Raw genomic sequence first — 26,579 nt, 5'->3', positions numbered from 1 at the left:
AAGTTACTTGTTTAAAGTAACGTAATAAATGCCAAACCTAGGCATTCTGACCCATTATTTTACTCAAAAGAGAACCTACCTCTATTTTAGAAAGAGAGAACTTGGTAAAATGTGAGGTGAACTTGGCAACCACTGCTGGGAATGGAATCCAGTTGGAAGCATATTATTGGAAGTGTCACCATCTTGAGTCTTCATTAGCAAATCTTTGAGTTTGGCGTTAGTACAAGGACCTCAAGCTCAAGGTCACAAGAGGATTTCTTTCCAGCTGTGCCTATGAAACTCTTTTTTTTTTTTTTTTTTGCGTTACGCGGGCCTCTCACTGTTGTGGCCTCCCCCTGTTGTGGCCTCTCCCGTTGCGGAGCACAGGCTCCAGATGCGCAGGCTCAGTGGCCATGGTTCATGGGCCCAGACGCTCCGCGGCATGTGGGATCTTCCCGGACCGGGGCACGAACCCGTGTCCCCTGCATCAGCAGGCAGACTCTCAACCACTGCGCCACCAGGGAAGCCCCTGAAACCTCATTTTTAAATGCATAATTCAATTGACCTAGTAGTTGTTCCATTTAATCTCTGCCAAACAATCGGTTGATTTTTTTTTCCCTCCATTACCTGGCTGTCTTGGTGTTCTGTTGTGTAAGGCTAAGAGTACCTGAAGTGGGATGGTGGGTAAATCCAGTTCAAGGCCATGGGTTTTGTGCATTCTTAGAAACGGAATCTCTCCATAGGTGTGCAACATCGTGATGACAACTGGGGACCATTCAGGCAACAGCTTTTGTCCAGGCGTGTTTGTGTCCATGAGCTCCTCTGGACGATGCCTTTGTCCCTGGGAGAGAAAGGGTCAGAGGGGACTAAGGAAAGGGGTGAGAAGAAGGAGGCAGAGGAAAGACAGCTGCTCCAGCAAGTGGGGATATTTATTCCTTACAATTGCTCAATGCTCTTGCTACATTCCAGTGGATATAATAATCTCCTAAGAAAATACTGCCCTGTGTCTCTTCCTTACTTGGAAGGCACTGAACTCAGTAGGAGAGAGCCTGTGACCACATGAGAGTGTCACACACACTTTCTATATAAGGAACAGGGTCATCACTAAATCACCAGCCTGACGATACACACACACATGTACACATGACATATGACCAGTCTGTTGAGGGTGAGGGCTGGTGTAAAAACTTCACTAGAATTGTAATGAGGTCGAAAATTGTACTTTATCTTTTTTGCAGTACGCGGGCCCCTCACTGTTGTGGCCTCTCCCGTCGCGGAGCACAGGCTCCGGATGCGCAGGCTCAGCGGCCATGGCTCACGGGCCCAGCCGCTCTGCGGCATGTGGGATCCTCCCCGACTGGTGCACGAACCCGTGTCCCCTGCATCGGCAGGCGGACTATCAACCACTGCGCCACCAGGGAAGCCCCAAAATTGTACTTTTAAGAAGTCCTTTCAGGGAGATAATGTGTGGAGTTGGAAGTCATTTGTTAGTGGATGGGGTGAGACCGCAAAAGAGTACGTTGGAATAACAACAGAGGATCCCTAAATGGTCTTTTCTAAAAAAGGGGGTCAGGGCTTTTGTCTCTATGAGTGTGGAATGCAGGTAGGGATAGCCTCGACTGCTTGCCCACCACACTCACAGAAAGGTGCCTACCACCCTTTCCTCTAAATAAATGTTGACCTAATATTTAAAAAATAGCAGTTTGGAGGGGTGCCAAGCCGGTATTCTTCCTGATGTGCCCACATCTCCTTCTGGTGTTGCCACACGTGTGCATGTGCACGCACACGCGCACGCACACACACACACACATTCACTGGCATCTCCCACCCCTGTGCTGCTGCCTGCCACACTGATGCCCCCACGAGTGCACCTGAAGGTTCAAGGCTAAAGTGCCAAGGAAGGCATTTGAGAATGGTCCACAGTCAACTCCTTCAGAGGCCAGACACAACTGCGTGACCCTTTTTAATAACCTTACACCTTAATTACCTAGTCCAGAAAATGGATGTAACCATTAAGCTGGAATAAAAGGTCTGGCCAACGCACAAGGCTTACTGAGCACCTTCACCCTGGTGCCTGGTGTACTGCTATGGTAGAGGTCTCAATCAAGCAGCCAGTGCTGCCTTTACTCGTCACAAAAGTAACCCCAGAATGCAGCCTGGAAAAGAGAACTGGGGTGTGGGAGAGGGAGAGAACCAGAGAGAGAGAAAACTATGTATATACACACACACAGAGAAGGAGAGAGAAAGGGAAAGCGAGAGAGAACCATAGCTTGCTTCCAGATGTTGCCACTCTGAGGAGGAAGTCTGCACTGTGCCGAACGCTAATGTCTGCGCAGGCCTGAGACTAGGAACTCCAGCCTATGCAACGCTTCCCTTTAGTATCAAAGAGGGAATCTTGGGGTGTTTCCTAGAATGTTCTAATGTAGGCTCTTGGGCCAATAAACAGACTTTCTCTTCTGGGAGACAGTGGCCAAATCTGGGCAAGAACTCAGGTTTCCCAACAGCTGTATGACCTTAGGCAAATCATTTAATCTCTTTGGGCCTCAGTTTTTTCACCAGTTAAATGAGGTCAGTTGGACTCATCCCTAAATCAGTGTTGCCTAAAATTCTTAGACGGAACGCCAGAAAACTGTACTCTACCCCTTTCTGAAATTCCACAGTGCAACTGAACACATTAAGAGGTCTGAGAAGGCCCACAGAAGAAACCTGCTCAGCTTTGTTCAGCCCACTGTTCCACTTCCCCGTTTACTCGACTACGGTACCTTTGGTCATGGCTTATGCACATCTGGTGTCAGTCTGCTTGGCCTGCTATAACAAAATACTATCAACTGGATGGCTCTTCAACAAGAGTTTATTTCTCATAGTTCTGCAGGCTGGAAGTCTGAATCCTGGTCAGGTTCTGGTGACAGCCCTCTTGTGGGCTGCAGACTGCTGACTTCTCCTTGTGTCCTCACATGAGAGCTCCACCCTCAGGACCTAATTACTCCATAAAGGCCCCACCTCCTAACACCATCACATCGGGGACTAGGATTTCAACACGGGAATTTGGGGATAACTGGAATATTCAGCCCAAAGCATTGGGGGAAATGTCACTCTCCACAGAGTCTACATGAGTCTAGCTCTCCTGGCCAGCCCCAGTTCACGTGTCCCCCCGGCCCCCTGAACCCCACTGCTGCTTGCACGTGTGCATGTACATGTGTACACATACGTGCACACACACAGAGGAAGAGAAGCTGGGATTCTTAGAGGAAGCATCTTGCCGTTCTCGCTGTCACTTCTTGCTTTGCTAAAATCTTACAATGTTAGATCTGGAAGAGGCAGAAAGATCCTCCAATCTAGTGGATTCTAGTCCTCATTTTATGAGTATTTAGAGAGGGAAATTGACCTGCCAAATGCTGCATAGCTTATTGGTGGCAGAGTAGGAATGGCAGTTAGGTTTCCTAACTCTCTTCCCTCTTCTGGGAAGAGCAGGTAAGTGACCTACTCTTCTACTCTAAGTGACTCAAAGACCTTTTGAGTGCTCTGGTCACTTATGCTGGGGCAGATGTAGCTAAAGGTGTTTCCCAGTTTTCTGCATCAAGATGTAATTAATACCTGGAGTAACTCTGGACACGAATGCTATCAAGATATCAGTCAGCAAGTCCACAAACATTTTTGAACATCTATTTTGGGTCAGGCAATTTCATCAACATTGCTAATACATCAGTGAACAAACAATACAAGCTTCAAAGAGGTACAGACAGTAACCATATGAACAAATAAATACATATAACTTGAGATCCTTATAACTGACATGAAAGCATAATTGGGTGGGTGTGGTAGAGAGGGCTAAGAAGTAGCCTTGGGGAGGAGCTAGAGGCTGCGCAGACAAGCCAGTGTGGGACAACATGAGGGCAGGCTCCATCTACAGCCCCAAGAGAACTCCAATTTGATGAGTGATGCTCATCACAATACACAGTGGTCATAAGCTACCACTTATAAGTTCCTCCTATGTGTCGGGCACTGTACTAAGCCCCATAGATCCAGCTGCTTCTTTAATTCCTCAGAGTTAGTTAAGGATAGAGCCAGTACTAGAACCAAGTCTGTCTGCTTCTGAAACCTAGTTATTTATTAGGAGAAAGCTCATTCCATTTTCCAAGGACAGAAGACCACACATTGTTCTTTTTCCTGGAGATGCAACACTGGGGTTAAGTGGTTCTTAACGTTAACAGTTCCTCCCTAACAACTTAGGCTACATTTTACTTTTCACTTCATTCCATCACTCTTAGTTCCATCCTCCAGAGACCCTCCCCAACACCACACGCAAAATCAGTTACATCCTATTATCTGATGCCAGTTATGTTGATATCTCAGAAGGGAGAAAAGTATGTTTTTAGGAGTGGAGATTTTGTTTTTTTCCATTCTGTTCCCTCCCAGGAGGGAATCTCAGTATTGTTTCTGAAATCAGACATTGTGTGTGGGTTTGGAACTGAGTGGGTAAGGGGATGGATATGTACCACACCTTATTTATTTTCTCTTCTGTGCAAGGAAGGGTCTCAGCTATTTCTCCTCCCAAATTGAATTCTCTTACTCTTGAAGAATGACCCAAGCAAAGACATTTCCCAAACATCTGAAATCTGAGACTTGTGCCTGGAATCCATGAGGCTCATGGTTTCCAGATGGAGAGACCAGAAGAAGAGGAGGTGGGGGAACAGAGGAAGGAGGGCGGAGGATAAAAGGCAAGGGGAAGCCTGAACTCTGGATCACTCTGCCTGTGAACCGGGCCAGGCCTCTCATTTGTTCTGCAAGTCTGCCATCTGAGAACGTGCCAGGCCCAAAGAAACGCAGCAGCTGTGCACATCCTCGTGAGACTGTTCCAGTGATTACTAGGAAGTAAGTCATCGTGAAATTGTCCCTTCTGAGGGCGGTGACTAACCTAAGTAGCACGATACAAAAGAAAGCCCACGGCTTGGCTATGAAGAGGGGCATAAACACTCCAGACGGATTTCCTCACCATCTCGGAAACGACAAAACACAGACACTTCTAGAAATCCTGGCTTCTTTACACCACTTAACCAGATGCAACAGTGGACCCCCAGGTGACCTAATTCTTCCTCCACATGTCTTGTCCTCATGCCAGAGGTGGGGAAAGAGGTTTAAAAGGCAACCTAGTTTTGAGTAAATTAACAGGCAAGTATAGTTTGGCCATAAGTTGGCTAGGTATGGTCTCAGAAGGAATGCTCTTTTTTGATCAGACAGGCCAGTATCTTCTAGGGAAAAAAGGAGTTTGGGGAAAAGAGATCAGAACCCCTGTTAGCAGATGGAAATTGGTTTTTTAAGTGCTGAGAAAATACCCATTTTTATTGTTATCAGTGGTTTCTTTACCATCATGGCCACCCATAATCACCCCACTGACAGAGTCAACACCACCACCACCACCAAGCCAAAGAGCAATCTTACTTGTCTATCATGGTTCCTCCCACTTGGAATAGGCTGACTCTGATACTAGGATATAGCCATCCAACTGGGTCAAAAGGTCCTAGAAGCCTGAATGTGTGGAGAGAAACCAAATACAGAAAAGTTACTTCCAATTAACACCTGCAATCTCCAGATGTCCTAATAAAAATGGTGAGGCAGCAAATGGCGACCTTCAAGCCAGAGAACTACACTTGGACTCAATGTTTTCAAGAGCCAAGCCAAGTATTCAATCTCCTCATACCCTGATCTTCTGGCCTGGGACATGTAAGTGTTCAACTACATTCTGGCTTGGGGGAGAAAGCAAGCAGAGGTGAACGTATTCTGTACTGGCATGACTTCAACAGACCATTCATCTCACCCTGAGGTATGAAGGGATATTGCCTGCCTCCTCAGGCTGAGCAGTGCCCAGAATTTATGAACTTCTTCACAGTATGATGTGAATCTGGGGCCTGAGCCAGGCATTATCATCAGGAAAAGGTGGACAATTTCCCTCTCCCTCCCCACTCCTTTTCCTATTGCTGATTGTACTGTTCAGACATGAACTATGATTTAACGCCTTCTGCTGCTAAGGGTGTTACAAAATATTGGTTGCAATGTAGTCATAAAAAGTGTTTAAGTAAAAGAAAGAGAAAGACAGAAAGAAAACAAGAAAGTAGAAAAAAGAGAAAATTATAGCAAATGTCAAAACTCATCATTACCACAAGCACATGGATAGGCAGGGAAAAATCTTTGCCTGTGTACCAAACGGAATGCAGCTGATTAACTTACATCATTTCTATACACAATCAACAGTGTTGAAAGCAGTGCATCTTGCGATAAAGCATAGTTCCAGTCACATGTTTCTCAATTTCTTTATCTCAGGGTCATCGGATCAGGGCCAGATTGCCACAAAGGGCTCAATGACCCATGGGAAGTGAATCATGTTTTCATTCCAGGGTTTAATATATGCATTACATCACTATTAGAAGCAAGCGACTCTGTGGTCGATGGCTCCAATGTGGATTAAGGTCAAAAGTGGCCCTGGAGACCAAATTCCCTAGTGAGCGTTTGCCACACAGCTCCATGTGTCCTTTGCTTCTGAATTCTTCCTTCTCCTAGCAACAACTACTAAATACCAGCTTCCCAGGCTGGTATTATGTCCACATAAGATTTATTTTTCTTTCAGCAAAGAACTGGAGAAATACAAGAAAGAACCTGGTATTACAGGTTAAATTGTGTTACACCCAACTTGTGGTGAGGGTCCAGTTTCTTATTATACCCCAATTTTGCTGTAATGACTATTGCTTGAAATAAATGGGGAATTGACAGGGGCTGAGAGATAACAGGGATGCTTAAGTGATTTTTATAGTAGCAGTATTTGTTGTAACAGGATTTGACCTGTATTCTGGTTATTAGTTTTATTCATCAATTGGAAACTTGGCACTTCCATTGTTCATGCCATTATATGCAAAGCACTGTAGCATGAAAGTCACTTACAAAGCTATGAAAAAACTCTCTAAACACAAGAGGCTCCTGGAACAATAAAACCTCAGGTGGGGGATGTTTTGTCTTAACTAGATGTTCTGGATAGTCCAAGGTTTATTCCTTTAACCCCTAAAAGGGGAATTTGTTTCATTTTTCTTTACCTTTGTGATAGAAATATTTCTAAAATGTTTGATATGCAAATTCTTGCTTTCTCCTGAGCATAACTTAGTTTCTTTAGGTGTGACGCTCAGGGTCACCACTTTGAGTATAATTACACAGTCCTATGATATGAGGTGTTTAGAAACTGAGATGTGTAAAGAGCTATTTTGGGCACTAAATGCCCCCCTAAAACAGAGCTTTTTGAGCTCTTCAGTCTACTTAAACTTTTTCTGTCTTCTCTATTGCTGTCAACGCCTTCTCCTTCTTGAGTTAAGTTTCCTCTAGAAATCTGTTTTGTGCCCTTAAATTTAATCTGCTGTAGGCTTCGAAACCAGACAGCAAACATTTAGAACTATGTGTGAAACAGGAATAAATAGGTTCTGGGTAGGTGCTTTATGGGTAGACAGATGGCCTTTCTCTTATGTGGTTGCTTCATACTATTTATTTCAACTGGTCAGAAGTCTTGTTTACTCACTTCTTAGTTCTCAGTCATTTCTGAATGGGTCCAGCAGAGGTTTCAGATTTTTCCAGTTCTGTCTCAATTACTGTCAAACCACTTGTGCAGATTTCATGTTTAAGAAATAGGGATAGGTGAAGCTGACTGAGCCGTAGGTAAATGAGTTGTGACTGACTCCCTAAAATGGTATGAAGGTTGTGGGCCATTTTTGTAAGGCAAATGGTATGCTACAGCCATGAGGGTTCAACTCAGTAAATGAACTATAAAACAGACAAGCTCCCTCTGCAGTCCCTTTCCAAGAATATGAAGCTGGCCTACTGTCAAGCTGTTGGAGACGCCTTCAACATGTTTAATTAAATTACAGGCTCAGTGCCAGAGTTGGCTGACTTTTGGGATTCTAAGACTATGGCAAAAGAAGCCATGGCTTTGCCTCTCCTGGTGATTTCATTATTTATGGCCTTGGAATAAAGGAGATAAAGCAAGTCTAAAAGCTTCCTCCTTCCAAAAGTGCAGTTTCAGGTCAGAAGAGAATTTCACTGCTCACCTTAACCCTCCTTCCCTCACTGTACACTGTACTTTGCAAACTGTACAAAACAAGGCCTAAAAAAGACAAACTCCTTTGCCCCAAGGCCATACTGTATGTGCTTGCGGAGAGGGGGTGGATGGGTGAAGGTTATTCACCAGCATCAGCTGGAATCTGTGCAGCTAGGAGAGGAGAGCTTTAGAGCCAGGGTGTAAAGTCTGCTAGACCTGGGTTTAAATCCTAGCTTCCCATTTATTAGGGTGTGACCTTGGGCACCGTATTTAACTCTGATTCCTGAGCAATAAAATAGAGGATGATAATATTAGTGCTGTGAGAATTAAATAACGTAAAAGGCAACTAGGACAGTGCCTGGCCCAGAAAAAGACCTCACTAAACGGTAGCTATTATTATTAACAAAATGAATGATTTAACCTGGAGACTCTAATATTTAACGAGTACAGATACTCAATGCAGCCAGTTATTGACTTTAAGCCGCCTTTCGTTTTGTTTTCTTTTCTGTGACACCTTCTTCTCTTGTTAATACTGGCAGCCTGACTTTCTGCTGGGTGTACTTACCTCTGGTGCCTTGTTAAGGCCAGGAGATATTCTAGACCAGCTGCAATTTCACTTTTATGAGTGTAAAGGAAATGGGGCCACCTGTAAGTTGGACCAAGCAAAGATCAATGAAACAAAATAAAGAGTTGTAGCTTTCAGAGGGAAAGACAATGAAATGAAAAAGGGCTGAGGCAATGGGATGCGGTATTGAGACACTGGCACCAGGAAGTAGGGAAGAAAACCTCCAAACACATTGTGGTTTGTTAAAACACCGAGACTCCCAAGTACTACAGTGCTTGGCAATCCCATCCCACCAGGCAGAAGTGTGCTTAGCAACTGGGGAGGGAGGAAGTGGGCCTAATGATTGTTACAGGGGACAAGAGTCTCCCGGCCTGGCTTTATCAGCGTGGCTCACCGCATGACCTTGAGTGACTGACTCCCTCTAGAACCCTATCTTGAACAATTTCTCCAAAGTTCACATACAGCCTCTAGCTAACGAAAGGGGTTTGATGGAGACAAATCTGTTAAAAAATTTTTTTACAGCAGGGTTCATAAACTGCAGCTCCTCCAGACACTTGCTGGTGGGTTTTAAGGATGGATTTTAAAAATTGAATTGTAATGCCTTTAGGTAGGAATTGTACCTTCTAATTCATACAGTATCTACTATATTGAGTTTTCACATTTTGCCTCTTGATTTCAATGCATCCTCTGCTCCTGATATTACAAACTGGACTAGAATTGCTTCATTTAGAACTTAATTCTATCTCTTCATCAGTTATATCAAATGTGTACTTCTAAGGTTCCCCAAAGATGATTTTGCTGGCCTAACTGTAATTTGCTCTATGAAGGGTTTTTTTCTAGCAAATATGGTAAAAATTAAAGTTTGACCACCACCCTGGCTAATCCAAATTGTAAAGCTTTAACGTTATTTGAAAACATCATTCAGGACCAAGCATTCTTTACTTTATAATCTACTTTGCTCAGAAAATTTAACCTAGGCATGGATCATTTCACTTGGAGGAGAAAACATTTCTTTAAATAACAATGACTTTAAGTCTGTCCTTTTGGAACTCCCAGAGATCTCCTAAGCTATGCTAGAGAAGTCAGGGGCAAATGACTCTCTGACACCTCTCATATGACACCTCTCATAACCAAAACACCATCATCTCCAGCATGATCACAGTTAACAATGCAGATCACCATGAATATTTACACCTAGCAGGGTCCTTTGTGCACAACTCGGAGAGACAAATGGTATTTCCAGTAATAGTTTATTGATTTCCAAATGCACAGGGGCACTGAGTCCAAACATCCTGGGAGAGCAGTAAATCTTTCTTACAAAATAATTTACAGTATGAAAATGATATACTGAAACACTAACTCAAATGTGTAATTCCCGTGAAAGACTGAGTGTTCCCTTGTTTAATGTAAAGTGTGAAAGAGGAAGGTGACTGAGGAGGGAATGTGACTGTGCACAGGAAAACAGGCAGAGGACAATGGGTTCGTTGGTTCTCCCCATCCACGCAGTCACTGTCACTGGCCTGTCACTGTAGAAAGATTGGTCAGGTTTAAGTCCCATTAAGTATAAATCTACTGTCCCCTCAAGGTCATATCAAGCCTAGCATGGGCTCTGCGGCACTTTTTGTACCAGTATACCCACTAGTGTCTTAATTTATTTTTATTTTCCTGCCCTGGCGCGAACAAGCACGTGTTCTTGTGTGTTCTTGGTTCCAAATGCTACTGTTTTACTAGGCAGTCCCCATGGGCCTTACAGCTCTTGGAACGGGCTGTGGTGGGGCTTCAGAAACACCGTTGGGTAAGGCAATATTAATGAGATCTGAAGTCTCCCCTGCAGGCCTGCCGGCCTTCTTTTCTCTCAGGGCTGGGCTGAGTCCATTCATAATGAGATAGATTTGTTTTTTAAACAGAAAATTCCAGTTGTGCTAGGCACACCGTAAACGTGCAACTAATTTTCTTATCGAAAAGCATGTGTTGAACAGCTACTGAGTGTGGCATTTCAGGTATTGGCAAGAGAATATTTTCTAGGTGGAGGAGAGGACTTCCTAAGCCCTGCCACTCCTATCGGTCGTGAATTCTGCAGCCGTGCCCTCAGGCCTGACTAGAGTGGTTAGACTCTCAGGTCACCAAAAATTCTGGGTGTCCAAATTTCCCATATCATTAGACACCTTGGAGTAGGGCTGGAGTGCGATTTCCCTCAGGGCTGTCACCTTGGCTCAGTGCTTTAGGAGCTGACAACCTTTGCCAAGGAGTTGCTCTTCTTGTTAGCATCTTGTAAGCAAGCAACTAAGCCCCATTATCTGGTGACACCTGTAATCAGGGCTGGCAGAAACCTCTGCGGTGGTGTGCGAGATAATGAAGCAGCGGCTGCTCTGAATTTCTCTCACTTGTTAAACTGTGTGTGTGTGTGTGTGTGTGTGTGTGTGTGTGTGTGTGTGTGTGTGTGTGTGTGTGTGTGTGTGTGTGTGTGTGTGTGTGTGTGTACACATCAGGTGTTAGCAGGAAAGTCTAGGTTCACAGGACTTTGAATTACCACATCCTCACAGACTGGCTAGGTTTACTAAAATATGAAGATTTCCTTTTCTGCAGCAGTGTAGCAGCTGACATTTTCAAATAAAGTTAGAGAGCAGAACACTCCTCACTTCTACTATTTCTGAGAAGTTCCATACTCCTGAAGGTCTAAAAACACTGTATTTATGGGGAATAGCACCAAAAAGGGAAGGTGTCCTCCAACTCCTGGGGGCGGGCTCAAATTAGCAATATGTACTTAATGTATCTGCTAAAGTAGAAGAATAAGGCTAACTTGCTGCCATTTCTGAGCCTCAACTATAGCCATAAAATGTAACTTTGAAAAAGAATCCATAGAGTGGAATGGTCAGACTGCAGGGGGGGAACCTGCAGCCTTTTCCTCTCTGTTTTAGGCATACACAGAGTTAGGAAGAGCCGGGTACAAAACCTAGCTCCAATACTTCCTAGCTGTGTAACTCAAGGCAAGTGACTCTTGCCCTCCAAATCTGTATTATCATCTGAGAAATGGGTCCTCATAGTTGGTCCTCAATATTTTAAGTCATTTCCCTTTCTAGGCTGTCAGAGCAGAGACTCCAAGCAATTCTTGGAATTGTCCTGGATTTAATGACAATCAAATCAAAGGACAAACCCCCTCTTAGCCTCCAGATACCCAACCTTTGGAAGGGAGCCAGGGATTGCTGTGAGGACCCAATTCATTCTGAAGACATTCATTACCTGCCTCCCTTGATGACTTCTCCCTAGGGATTTCTGCAAACCCTGCAGCCAGTGAGGACACAGTTGTGAGCAACTCTTACTGACCTGGTAGGAGGGAAGTCTCATCATGCTGGGGCTTAAGGCCGAGAAGCATGCTCCAGCTTTAAGGAAGCTGGTGCCACTGCAGGAAGCATCTTAGTTCTTACACTGATAAATGCTGCCGGCAGGAACTCAGGAGCCTGGGCAGAAGCTGCTGAGCTGTGTTTAATGCTTCCCTGGTTAAAGTTTTATCAGGTGCTGAAAACAGCAGGAGCCCACAAAGCAAATCTGAAATCCTTTCTAAGTAAAAGCAAAAGTGCTTTCCTTGAGGATTACAGAGTATGATAATTTATTGAGACAGGCTGGCATGTGTTTGTATTTCCATTCATATCCATTGCATGAATGCCTGGGTTTCCCGAATACTGATTTAAAGTAATAACGTATGATCAGGTACGGAGGAGCCAGTGATCTGTCCACTGCTAAAATAAGGCTACTACTTGGAGATTAAACAATACTTCCTGGGGAAAGACAACACAAGCTTCCAAATCCTAAATTCTTCTTAATATTCTGATTTTTAAACTCTTTTAAGAATGGCCACTGGTCCTCCTTTAGGAGTAGTTTCTTTGGATGTGGCTGGGGGTTGTAATTAGTGGTATGCCCAAATCGCCAGTCTTTGTGGGCAGAAAGGTAAAGCACCGAAAATGTCTTAGTCATTTGCTGGCCACCAGTTGGAGAGAAAAATACTTTTTTTTTTTTTTAAACAGCCCAAACTACTCTCAGCCCCAATGTCCCAACAACATATTTAGTGAGCAAGGGTAATCCTAACCCAGAAGCATATACACCTGGTAGCTTCCTGGCCTCAAAGAAACAATCATTTCATAGCATGCACAGGACTGAACAGTGATATAGACAGGATTCCTATAGTAAGTAAGCATTGTTTCTCCCTCAAAACCATCCTGCACACACCTATCGGTTGGCCCTAAAGCTCTGTGATAGGTATACAGGCAGGCAGGCAGGCAGGAAGAGGAACTCCCCTCAGTGCAGCTCCTTTGTTTCTGCCTCAGAGGCACTAGAAGTCTAGGTCCTGAGTCAACAGAAACCCTAAGGCTGCTTGGATGTAGTTCCACTTGTACTTCTCAGAAGCGAACACCAAAATACCACTAAAGGCAGAGGAGAGGGAACACCACCCCACTCGCTAATAAAAATTCTCTGTGAAGTCTCCTATTTTATCTTTACTGTTTATGTATACAAACATTCTATTTCATAATATAATTGTGTTTGTTTTATCTAAAAATACTGTCATTCCCTGACTCCAAACCATTTGTTAAGTAAAACTCCTGTTTCAGAAGACGCATGTGTTTTAGTTTGCAGTTTTGTATTCCCTAGTACATCATTGCTTATTTAGGAGTAAAAAACTTGGTCGTAAGGAAATGTGCTTTGGGAGTGGGGAAAGACCAGAGTCCAGCCACGGTGAGTCTCTGCTCACGTTACTGAAGAGGAGAGAGCCAGCGTGTGGGAGATGACCTGGAGGTGGGGAGAGCCAGGGGAAGAGGGGTCCCCGCTGGAGTAAAAGGAAGGTATATCTGCCAGGAGATGGAGCTCGATTCAACACACCACAGAGGGCCAAGAATTCTCCCCACACTGCATTTAAGCCAAATTAGGCTAAGCTGGGGGAGGGGGAGCTAAACCTACACTGAAAATTCCCATTTGTAATACACACTCCACACTTTCATGCTGTGACAAGACCCATAAAACCTCAGAGTCCACTCAAATAATTCAGGTTCCATCAGATCCTTTAGTGACTATTTTGGAAACTTAGGCAGTTTGAGTTCAGAAATACTGATTTCGATTTCAACTTTTAATCAGATCTCTTTGGTCCTTTTGTTTTGGAAAAAAAAAAAAGTCATTTCTTTTCTATCTCTTCAATCTTTTTTTTTTTTTTCATTTCCACAGCACTGAATTATGAATCTGAAATCCTGGATAACCTCATGTACTAAAAATATCTCTATATATTTCTAACTTTTAACTCTTTATCTGTTTTCAAGCCGTCCATATTATTTCATGAAACCACATTTTCACAGATGTATTAAATGGACTTTTAGAGACGAACTATGTGGGTTGATTCGGCCCTACTTTTCCCTCATTTATTCCATGCTTCAATATGAATAAAGTGTGGTTTTATTAGCAGGTAGGGAAACAAATCCTGACTGCCCTTCAAGATTATTCCAGATCCTTCTTAATGAAGTGATACTGTTTGGGTATACAATATGACAGGGGCTGGCTTTCCTGAGCAAGTTCAAAGCAGCCATCGAGGGATTTACCTGAAGGACCCTTTAATTGCTCCTGGTTGATCAAAGGGGCATTTTCCTTGACCTATCACGACAAGAGAATGAGAAGCACAGTCAGTAAGAGTAAAACTGGTCATTCCTTGGAGAGCTATGTGCCTGCTGTGGATCTGGGGAGGCATCTGGTGGAAGCACGTTTGTTGCTGGGCAGCTTTCACAGGAATCAGAAGCCATTACATATACGCCGTCACATACACACAAGGGGAAGGGATGATTTTCCACTGGGGATGGCAGGCCTTCATGTGTCTTCTTCTTCACTGGCACCACTACAAAGGAAAGGAGAACCAAGTGAGTTAAGACTTCACAAGAAGGGGGGCAGCCTAGTCTACTGACAGAAGGCACAGGCTCTGCTGTCAGACTCCGCTGGATTCCAGCCCTAACCCTACCACTGCTGGGCACTGTGGCCAGGGGCAAGCTACTTAGCCTCTCTATGTTCTGATTTCTTTATCTGACTGCAGAGATAATGATGATAATAAAACCTACTTTCTTAGGTTACTGGAGGAATAAATAATACATATAAAATGCCTGTGCCTAGTACACAGTAAGTGAATAGCTATTTAAAGGAGCAAGTGAGGGTCATAATATTTTTTTAACTTGACAAAATAAATTGCTGGTAAAAATCAGGAGTTTGACGTCCCCTAAGCCTTAAAGCCACCTATTGTTAGAAGAGAAAGGCAAAGAGAAGCCATCACTCTGCACACCAAACGGCACTTCTCACCTGGAATAAAGCCAAGGTTTTAATTCATGCCACAGGGACAGTCACCGGGTTTAGATGTCACCTCCTCAGAGAAGGTATTCTATCTAAGTCAGGCTCCCTGGTTACTCTCCATCTCCATCTTATTTCTTTCATAGCCCTTATCATGTCTTATAAATCATGTTTGCTATTTACTCTCCCCTCTACCCCCACCAGAGCATAAAAGAATAGCAATATTGTCTATTTTATCGACTACTGTTTATCTACCACTAGGACTGTGCCAGGCATATAGAAGTGTTCAATAAATAGTTGTTGTAAAAAGACAGTGAGAAATAAAAACAGGAAGGGAGAGAAGGAAGGAGCTGAAAGAATGGTCAGTCATGACTGACTTGACCAGGGCATCCTAGATGTCAGTAATATTTCAGTGGCCAAAAAATGAGTTGTGAGTCTCAGAAGCATGGCTAGAACGTCAGCTGCTCAGGGTTAGAGCCTCCCTGGCTTGGTCCTGGAAGAGAACATTGTTGATACAAGCACTAGGGCAAGAAAAAGTCAGGGCCAGAAAAAGACTTACAAGGACACTTAGAAGGACAAAAGCAGCAAATGTGCCTAGTTTCTCCTCCTCCACCACTTCTAGAGGCCACTGTCCTTAAAATAATAACAAGAGCCAGCTTGATCAAGTGTGCCAGGGGCACTGAGCTAAGCGTTCCTCACCCATTCTTTCTATCAGTTCTCACAATAATCCTAGGATGTAGGGACTATTATTATTATTACTACTATCCCCATTTGGCAAATGAAGAAAGTGGAGCTCTGAGAGATGTAAAATCCTCGGTCACATAGTAAGGCCTGCGTCCTTAAAACTTAAGGATTAGTTTCGGCTGGATAAAGTCTGAAGCAGGCGAGTTAGGGAGCTTGGAAGGGAGGTAAAGCCCCCTTCCTCTGGTAGAGGCAGGAGTTAGGGAAGAGGACAGGCCTGGGGTGTACATCAGCGCCCTGCTATGACCTAGAAATGTTTTTTATCTCACAAGGGATTATCTACGTCTATATAAAAATCTGTGCTTTTTTGCATCCCTCTGGGAAGGCCTTTAAAGGAAAATATCCTAGACAACGGACCTGTAGTACTTCTGCTCAGGGCGAAACATTTCGAGGCATGGAGTGTGAAATTAAGGCACGTGCACTCAGCAGCCAAAAGAACCAAGTCAGCAAGCCTCGCTATCCAAACTCTGCCCTATTTCCATTCCCTTTTCCTGCCTGCTGTCCGATCACGGGATGAAGGGTGCATGCTAGGAAGGGCTGGACAGTGGACCGTCATTAAGGAGCAGTGCTTGGTGGCATCTGTCCCAAAGGGAACAAAAAGGGTCTTTCACGAAAGCGTCTCACTAGAATCAAGACCCAGTTGGAACCGGTGCCATTGTCTCCCCTTTGGTATTATAGCCAAAGCGAGCTCAACGTGCTTTTGTCGATTTTCCTTCAAATATGAGAGGTCTAGCACAAGCATGTGCCCCTTCCTTAAACTGCAGTTCATTATTTAGCATTCTTAACTTGAGATGCATAGTTTAAAGGGTTCATGAACCTACTGGAGTTGTACACAAAGTTTTGTCTGTGTGCTCCTTGTCTGAGAGAGGCCATAATTTTCATCATATTCACGAAGAGGTCAACAACTCCACAAAATTGAGTATAATGAAATTATAAATAAACTAACTTCTTTTCGAGTTGCCAGGTCCCTTATTATAAGATGTGCAGAGCTGACTTGGGGAAAAGATCAGAAACCCTGACTGACAAAATCTTTTCTTATTATCCTAAAAGAGATCTGTTCTTGGGCCTGAATGACACAGCTCATCTCACAGTTTAAAAGCCTAAGACCTTGGAATTCTGGCATATCACTGGTTAATTTGACTATCTACTCTGTGTTAGGCATAACACTAGGCACAACAGTGAACAAGATGAAATCACAGTAGTTGCCCTCATGGACTCCAGAGCCTAGTAGCTGACAGAGGGAGGGGGGAGGGGGAGGGAGGGAGGGAGGGGGAGGGAGGGAGGGAGGGGGAGAGAGAAAGAGAGATAGAAAGGGGAAGGGAGGGAGAGAGACATATTTTTGTCCAGAATAGCATCTTCAAATAAATCATACTCATTTTCATAATTAATGAAATTAATTAATTTTTTGCCACAATAAAGAAGAAAAAATCGTAACTGAACCTATAGCATACAGCTTTGTTCACCTTGTGTGTGTTCTCTCCTGGAGGGTCACACAGTATCATTAGTGTGAGATATCATCTGAATGTCCCTTCTTCACTCTGTATATAAGCTGATCTGTGTTCACAGGATTTTATCTTAAATAGTCTATAGGAGTCTACTTTCTCCAAGGGAAGTAACACAGCCTTCCACCTCAGCCCCACTTATCATCCTCCTCTGAAACATCTACCACTCACACTTACATTTATAATTGGAATGATACTCAGAGGATATTGAAATTTTGAGTGTCTGTTCTGTTATTGTTGTTTTGAGAATAAACTAAGGGTGTTCGATAGATAGCCCATTCTGTAGTAGGTATTTACCATGAGAGAAGCAGCATTATATAATGGCTTTGAAGTCACCAAACTAAACTAGGCTCAAATCCCCGCTCTGGCACTAATGAGCTGTGCAACTTTGGATGAGCTGCTCAACCTCTCTGAGTCTCAGTTTCCTTGTGGTAATACTTACTGTATATCTTACAGGGTTATTGTGAGAGTTTTATGTATTTTATGCAATATAAGTACTTTAAAATGTTGGCTCCCTTCTTCAACCTGCTTTTCTTCTTACCCAGAATCAACACCTGCCTAACTTTCCTTCACTGTTGTTCTTCTGGCATCTGAAATGTTACATTCCAGAGCAAGTGCGCTCCTATCCCCAGATGTCCTTACATTTCTGGAAAGCCCTTCTTTGCTTCCTTCGAGAGTTTTTAAAATGACAATTCCAGACCTACAGATACTGAATAGAAAGAAAGTCTGAGTTCCATGGTTCTGACCCTTCTACTTGACAGGTCTCTAGAAAAGTCAGTCCCTGCCAAACACCGGTGAGGACATACTGAGCGAAGCCCAGTTAACTGGCCTCAGTCACAGACTGACCCAGTTTGAGAGTGCTAATGTGTCTAAAAGCAGCGGTTTTAAACCTGAGGTACACATACCTTTGTGGTACCTAATGATTTTCCAGGAGGTATTTGGTCACTGGTAGTTCAAAGGAAATTAATGTCCAGATCCTTACCTTCCATACATACTCATTGTTAAAACTGACCTCTCTAAGGGCTTCCCTGGTGGTGCAGTGGTTGAGCATCCGCCTGCTGATGCAGGGGACGCGGGTTCGTGCCCCGGTCTGGGAAGATCCCACATGCCGCAGAGTGGCTGGGCCCGTGAGCCATGGCTGCTGAGCCTGTGCGTCCGGAGCCTGTGCTCCGCAACGGGAGAGGCCACAACAGTGAGAGGCCCGCGTACCGCAAAAAAAAACCCCAAAAGACTGACCTCTCCCGGAACGTGCTTGTGATCTACAAGTTCTCTCTTCAGCCACTCTCACTTTTTACAGTCACCTTACTCCTACTTCAGAAGAGAAATGCATACCCCTCATCCTCCCGAATCTCACCATGGGACAATTTTAGAATGCCTTGCTTCTAAGAGGAGTCCTATGAGAACAGGGTAAGAAATAGTGAAGGATATAATCCCTTATTCCATCCAGGTAATAAACTCTTGGCAAAGCTGTGTGCCCTTATCTGTCCACCCACAGATCTAAGAATTCATATTCAGAAATGAGATGGTTATCATGAAGTGTGTACTAATATGTTTATTTTAATTGACAAAATGAAATCAGACTTGGATCTGACAGAAAGCAAGACTGATTTGGCTGGATGGTTTGACCATGAAAACCATCTTTGCCAATGAGATTACACAGTGAATCTCGCCTGGAAATTTAATATGCTAAATCTGCAGTGCCGAAGTTTTGACAAAAATGTATATAAAGCTCGTACTACGCAGTATGTCAGAATTAACATCCTTCTCAACTATCTAAACTTGACATATAATTGCAGGAGTTAACTTAAAATGGGCAAGGAGGCACATAATGTTTTCTAAATTATTTTTGGGGGTATAAGAACAAAAAGTGTAGCTAAAGGAACTGAGAGTTCCTAAATCATGACCGGGAGAGTGATGTGACACTTAACACCCCCTAGGGGTAGGGGTCCGGGTGACAGAATGGGACGAAGGAGCCCAGCCAGCAGAATGCAGCGTCCCCTCTGCCAGTTGGGCACGCTGCCTCATGAGCAACCCTTTCTGTCTTGTTGTGCCTGTGAAATTGAACTGTTAGAGGCACGCCCCAAGCCCCAGTCCTATTCAGCCCCTAAGCACATGCTCATAGAGTGATTAAGATCAAGGAGTGTTTTCACTGCCTGACAAGCTTTAAGACAGTCCATACAGATAGGCAGCTCCGTTTTTCAGCTTCCATCCCCAGAGATGGACACTTATAAGAGGAAGTTAATAAATGAGGTGGGTAGGCACTCTGATCTCGCAAGTTAGTCTCTTTTCCTGAGAATACAATACAACTTAATTTGATTTGGCATCACTTATATCGCTGAGTCCTTGGCTATTTATTCATTATTGGTGTAAAAAGGATTATTCACTTAAGAGGATGGAGAAATTAAGAGGTATCAACAAGGAAGGAAGGCTAGATTCAGTTGAGATGCAAAAAGACAGATGTAGTATTCTCCAGAAAGGACGCCACATAGGTGTCTTATGAGGAAATAATGGGAAGTCTCCATTCACCATCTGAGGCTGCAGCTGCTCACTTCCAGTGAGAATGTGATCGGCCTAGCTGGGGGACGGGCCAAACGCCCTGACCCGGAAACACTCCTCCACCAGACAGAGCAGAGCTGCTACTTTTGTCTCCCATGTCACCTGTCCCAGTAGCCTGGGCTGAAAGTGAGGGGTTACTGTGCTATGAGGAATCAGAACTTACATATTTAGCTGCTGCCTGTGGAACTAATATAAATTAGTTTTAAGAGATGTAAGTGTACCTTTAAAAGAGATACAAGTACAAAATAAAGTAAAATGTCCTCCCCGTTTATCCTGGGTTAACTGAGAAAAACATCAGAGGACTTCACAGCTCTAGTCCTGGCTTTGCTGTGTGACTCCGGGACCCAGTTTCCCCAGCAGGGAAATTAGGACACCTCGCGTTATAAGTGAAATTTACAAAAATTCAAACCAGACAAAAGTGAAGCTCCTTTCTGACTTACACATTTGCTGAGCTAATTAATTAGAGCTCATTTATACTGTTTTTTTCTCTTGCTTCCTATGCACTGCCCTCTTTCCCCATTCCTCTCCAACTCAATCTGAAGGCTGACCTCAACATTCCAAGTTCTTTCACCTCTTTTTCTGGCTGGGCCTAAATGCCAGGTTGATGAATTGTACTATTTGATCAATACCTAGTACACACCCTAGTACAGTGAGCTCTATGGGCAAATGATTTCCTGTGATTTCCCAATTCGTGGTTCTTAAAGTCTAAAGTGGTACCAACCCTTGTTGTGCCTTCCTTCTCAAATCACAGGAAACAGGGAGAAGGGCTCTTCTCTCTCTAGATCACGTTATACTTGATCTCATGAATCTTCTCTCCTTCAGTATGACCACTGTTCACAGACGGCCGACTTAATGTTCCAGGCACTGTGCTAAGCAATTTATATACACAATCTCACTAAGCCCTAACAGTAGCTTTAGGATAAGTATTATCATCTCCATCCTACAGATCAGAGTAGTGAGGCCAAGAGAAGCTACGTGACTTCTTTGAGGTACACAGCTTGTAAATGGTAGTTCCAGCCTATGCAGACTCCAGAACCCTCAGATATGAAAATGCACTCGTGTAAGAAGACAGACATAAACCTGATCTTCTGACCCCTGGTTACCCAGACAATAAGTGACAGCCACTGAAGATTAAGATCTCTGAGGTTCAATTTTTTACCTGAAAAATGGGATGATAATATCTATTTCCAAGGGTTGTTGTAATGAGTTGGAAAGTACTTGCAAGTTCTTCTTTAAGATGAAAAAATGCCAGAAAAGGGTAGGATGACTACAGAAGGAGAAGGAAGTAGACACTGGGTTTGTCTTTCAGCCCTCACAGCTGCCTCTGCCCCTATAGACCGACACAGGCACCTGTGAGACAGGTCTGGGGCTCCAGGGCGGCCGCAGGTCCACACATTGACCACAGTGCTAAGTTTTGATCTCCATGTACCTTGCAACCTGTTTACCGTTTTTATAGGGGGCTGCCCCTCTTGCACTCCACTTGGGGTGGTGGCCCGTTTCTATGGAGGATGGAAAGGCGCCAGCAGGCCTGTTCAGGCAGGGCCCTTTGATAGGGAGACACTTGAACAGAAGTAACAGGCAGGCTTCTTAGCCTGCCAGTGTCCCATGTGCTCTCAGAACTCCCTTCCTTAGGATTGAGTCTTCTGTTACTGCTACTGCTGGATTTATAATGGAATCAGTTCCAGTCTTTTTTCTTTTAATTCAAAAAGCAACTTTTTGTTTTTCGCTGATCTGTATTTTCTGTAGCAAACACGTATTGCTTCTATAAAAAGTAAAAAAAACCCATAGTGTTATCCACTGGTGATAATCAACATTAACACATTGAAATATATTCATCTATACCCCTCCTATGCATATGTAAAAATATATACTTCACAGGCTCTTTCATAATCTATTTTTTCATTCAACTATCAATCACGAATACCTTTATCAAGAAAGGTATTTCTGTAAGATTATGGTTCATGATTAAGTTGTATGGATTTATCATACCTAATTACTGGACACAAATTACTTCTACCTTTTCACCATAACCTACACCTCTGTGACACATATTTACGTTGGTGAATCTCTAGGTTCACCCTTAATTATTTCCAAAGAAAAAAATTCCCAGATGGGAAAACTCCTGGGTCAAAGTAAAAATTACAAAGATAGTACAGAGGGTTCCAATATCTAGTTTCCTCTATTATTAACATCTTGCATTAGTGCATTTGTTAGAATGAATCAACAAATTTGGTATACTAGTATTAATGCTAGTATTAACTGAAGTCTAGATTTTATTCAGATTCCCTTAATTTTTCCCTAATGTCCTTTTTCTGTTCCAGGTTTCACCTGAGATACCACATTATATTTAGTCATCAGGTCTCCTTATTCTCCTCTTGGCTTTGACTGTTTCTTAGACTTTCTTGTTTTTGATGACCTTGACAGTTTTGAGGAGTATTGGTCAGGTATTTTTGTAGAATGTCCCTCATTTGGGATTTGTCTGATGCTTTTCTCATGATTAGGCCATGGTTACGGGCCTCGAGAAGGAAAAATCACAGAGGTAGAGCACCATTCTCATCACATCGTACCAAGGGCACATACTATTGATGACTTAGTGCTGTTGATGTTGACCTTGATTACCTGGCTCAGGTAATATTTGTTAAGGTTTTTCCACTGCAAAGTTACTTTTTTCCCCCTTCACATACTGTACTCTCTGGAAGGAAGTCACACCTAAGGAGTGAGGAGTTACGCTCCCCCTGGTTGAAGGTAGAGTATCTACAAAAATTATTTGAAATTCTTCTGAACATGAGATTAGTCTTTTATTCATTTATTTATTTACTGATCATTTGTTTGTATCAGTATGGACTCATGGATACTTATTTTTACACTCTGGGTTATAATCCAATACTACTTGATTTATTTTGTTGCTCTAACTGTTCAGCTTTGGCCTCTGGAAGCTCTTTTAGTCCACTCCTGTGGCCCCTGACAGGCCCTCACCAATGTAAGGGTTGTTCTGAGGTTTTGGGGGAGCACTTCTTTACTTTCTGACACTACAAAATGCTCCAGGCTCATCTTGTATATTTTCTGCTGCAGTCCTAGAATCAGATATTTCTCCAAGCAAAGGCTATGTATTGAATATTTTTAAAAGGATTTGATATATCCCTGTTAAACTGCCCTCCAGAAATCAACTTGCACTGATTTACAATCATTACTCATACAGGTATGAGAATGCCCATTTACCCACATCCTCGCCAATGTCTGGCAGTTTCAAAGTGTCTGAGGATGAGGGTGTGTGTGTGTGTGTGTGTGTGTGTGTGTGCGTGTGCGTGTGTGTGTGTGTTTCTCCTGTTTCTCCTCTCTGAAATAACTTCTATGTTATTATTTGGTTTCCTGTTGAACTTCAAGAGGAAAATGCCATGGGGGCTGCAAGCTTTCCCTTTTCTCTGCCTTTCTGTTGGTCTTCTCCAACCTCCCTTCCCTTCCCCACCACTGCTGGGTTTCACAGAACTGACGACCCCCTGTTGTGAGGGCTGAAAGGAACCCTTCTCAAAGCCTCTATTAGGGCCCAGGCAATTCCAGGGGGTAGGGGAGTGAAATGCAGAAAACAGCCCAAGGGTTTACCTTCCCTGTTTCCTGCACCTTCAGGAATTCCACCCGACCCAGTTTCCTCATCTTTTCTTGGCAAGTGAATAATGGAAACCAAATCTCAAGCAGTTTCCCTCCACAGAAATCTTAAACATAAGATTTAATAAAATGCTGGACTTCAAATTTCCTGTTGCCTCAGCTACTGTATCTTAGAAGTTACCAAAGAGGAGAAAAAATCAATCAATAAATACACTCTTGACATTAATCTCTAATCTCTGAATGAACAGTAGGCTTTTTTTTCAAGTGTCCCTTATTAGTTCTTAGTAGTTTTGAGTCCCATGGTGACCTTAAACTGAGGTCCAGAAGTTGTAGAAAGTCAGAAATTGGAAGGACACCAACTCTCAAAACCTACTTCTCATGTCACAGAGGGTTATGAATATGCATTTAAGAGACAGGAACACCTAGGTTTGAGTCACAGCTTTGTCATTTGCTAGCTGTGGGATTTTGAGTTCAGTGCTCTTACCTGGAAATGGAGGACAACTTAGTATCTACCTGAAAGAGTTACTGGAGATTAGATGAGGACTGACATATAGAGAGAGTGCTGGACATATAGAGAGAGAGCTTGGAATGGTACCGGGCACCTAGAAAGTGCTCAATACATTTTATGGTTAGATGAAGAAATCAAGGCTAAGAGACGCTAAAAGTTATACAGGGAGTTGATGGCGGTGAGATTAACTGAAAATCAGAGTTTCTGGTTCCTGAAAACACCATCATACCTGCAAGCCTCACTTATTAACAAAAGAGAAGAGCTGACCCTGCTGTCACACATGCACTATAGGCATCATTTTGTCAGTGAATGGGTTCAAGACTGCTTCTCAAGCCTGTTCTCTTGGTGTTTGATAATAGGCCGTTCGCTCATAACAATGGTCAAAAGCTATAATTAATTTATTGAGTGCTCTATATGTGCCAACCACTGTGCTCAAAACCTTAGAAGCACCATCTCCCTCTCCCACTGAGTCCACCAGCAAGTTCCGTCCACTCCCACCACACTTCTATCCTATGTCTATCCATTCCTCTTCTCCACTGCCACCACCATCTCTTGCTTGAACTGCGGCAGTTGACTTCCGACTGGTTTTCCTACTTCTATTCTTACTTCACTACTGTTTAGCTTTCAAACTGCATTCAGAGTAATATTTTTTAAATGTGCAACAGATTATGTCACTGCTCCACTTAAAAATCCTTCGATGGCTTCCTATATCCTTAGAACAAAGCCCATGGCCCACAAATCCCTACATGATTTGGCCCCTGCCTATCTCTAACCTATTTCACGCCACTTGCCAGACACACTGGCTGTCTCTCTGCCCCTCAAATAAGCAGAGTTTGTCCCTGTCTTAAGGCTTTTGCATTTGCTGTTAAGTTTCAAAAGCTCTCCCCTCACAGCTTGGAATGCGGGCTCCTTAACACTTAGGTCTCAGCTCCAATGTCGCCTTCTCTGAGGCTTTCCCTGACCAAGCAATCTAGAGTAGCCACCCACCCTACCCCTGCGCTATTACTTTAGACTATTGTATTGTCTTCACAGCACTGATCACTATCTAAATTGTTTTGAGATGTAAGGGTCCTTAACTATTTTGTTCCCTGCTATATCACTAGTACCTGATAATGTGCCTGCCACCAGTAAAACCTCAACAGTTTTTCTGAGTGAATGATCAGAACAGCCCCCAAAAGAATTATTGTTCCAGAAACATTCCAAGTCTTCCCAGGCAAACTGTGGGCAACTTGCTGGTCTCAGAGATACTGCCCAGGAATCTCACGGACAGCTTACTATATAGTAAGCCCAGGCTCCACTGATTTTCCAGCTCTCACTGCAATCACCAGGCACATACAGCCACTGGGGAGACCAGCTGTGGATTAAATGCTGTATCACAAACGATGATTACTCTTACAAATGACTAAGCCTTACTGGTAAAGGATGTGTGTGTTTGATGGACAAGGAATGCTGTGTCACTGAGGGCAAAGCATAAGTAGTTCATGTCCAGCCCTTCCCAAGCAAGGACACTTGAAGAACCAATTCACCTCCATGAGGAAATGTTCTCACCTTCCTTATAAAACAGCTGCACGTTTGGCAACTTCCAGCCCTCTACAACCCAGCTGACTCAAGGCAGTCTTGGATTCCAAGACTTCAACCATTCGCCCCCTCACCCTAATGGTCTATGGAGGGAGAGACTCATCCAGGCCAAGATGGAAATAAAGGGATGTTTATTCACTGCTCCTCTCCTTCCTTTGGATGAAACATCAGCTGAGGTGCAGATCCAGGAGTGGGACAGCTGTGTTAGTTATTGTGGTGGTAGCGACAGATAGTGGAACACACAACTAAGAATCAGAGACATGGCTTCAAACCTCATTCCAGTACACAACAGCAGTATGACCTTGAGCGAGAGGCCTCTTTAAACTAAAGTTTCCATGTCTGTAAAATGAAGATAATGATACCTATAAGTACTCGCTAAACGGATGCTACTATTATTTACTAGGCCCTGAACTAATCACTTCACCAACATTTTCACATTCAGTTTTCATAATAATAACCCTGTATAATAGCATTACCACTCTATTTTACAGATGAAAGAAGTGAGGAGTAGAGAAATGAATAACATCCCAAGTTCCACAGCTGGCAGAGCTGGAACTAGAGGGCCTGGTCCTTGTTTTTAACCATGGATGGTGGACTCAATGTTGAGTGAAGGCAGCTACGAGGGGACTTGTGAAACCAGCTTGGCTGCATTTATCCAGCTAGGTTACTGGTAATGCCTCATTACCAGTAGCATAGACGGTAACCTCTGGTGATTGCTAAAGATTTTTCCAAGGCCTCGGCAGACTCAAACTCTAAACCGTGTACTAGAAAACTACCTCCCTGCTATGGGGGATCCCAATAGTCTTTTAAAGAAAGGTACAACCAGATGTTTTCAGTTTTTTCAACCACAGCCAGTCTGTGACTTTCCTATAGCAACCTGGCTGCAAGTTAGCCATTTCCCTCCGATTCTCACCTCAGTTCTTGTGAGCTCTAGCAAACAAGAGTCATGCAACCTTTTGCATGACTGCCACCAAGTCACCATCCCCTGGACGGAGTCTCTCTGGGTCAGACATCAGTTTCAATTTCATTTGTCCTGAGGTGACAGGCACCCAGGTCTCACTCATTTAATTAGGTTGCATAGAAAATATCTTTCAAGGCCTCAGCTGATTTTCACTGCACTGAACTAGAGAATAAAATTGGCATTAAGTCGAGATAATGCCTCCTTGT

The 26,579-nt window shown here is 43.5% G+C and overlaps 1 protein-coding gene across 2 annotated transcripts in view; it reads right to left on the bottom strand.

The window, feature by feature from the left end:
* Positions 1 to 9,730: 9,730 nt before the first annotated feature.
* Positions 9,731 to 26,579, bottom strand: part of TRIM44 (tripartite motif containing 44) — a 113,228-nt gene continuing 96,379 nt past the window's right edge. For both annotated transcript variants that reach the window (XM_082660257.1, XM_082660258.1), the window contains one exon: positions 9,731 to 14,484. In XM_082660257.1, coding sequence (XP_082516383.1) covers positions 14,473 to 14,484 — 12 coding nt within the window. In that variant the 3' untranslated portion in view covers positions 9,731 to 14,472. The remainder of the gene's footprint in view (positions 14,485 to 26,579) is intronic.

The sequence above is a fragment of the Grampus griseus genome, assembly GCF_964374135.1.
Source record: "Grampus griseus genome assembly, chromosome: 8".
Classification (NCBI taxonomy): Eukaryota; Metazoa; Chordata; class Mammalia; order Artiodactyla; family Delphinidae; genus Grampus; species Grampus griseus.
This window is presented reverse-complemented; position numbering and strand designations above follow the sequence as displayed.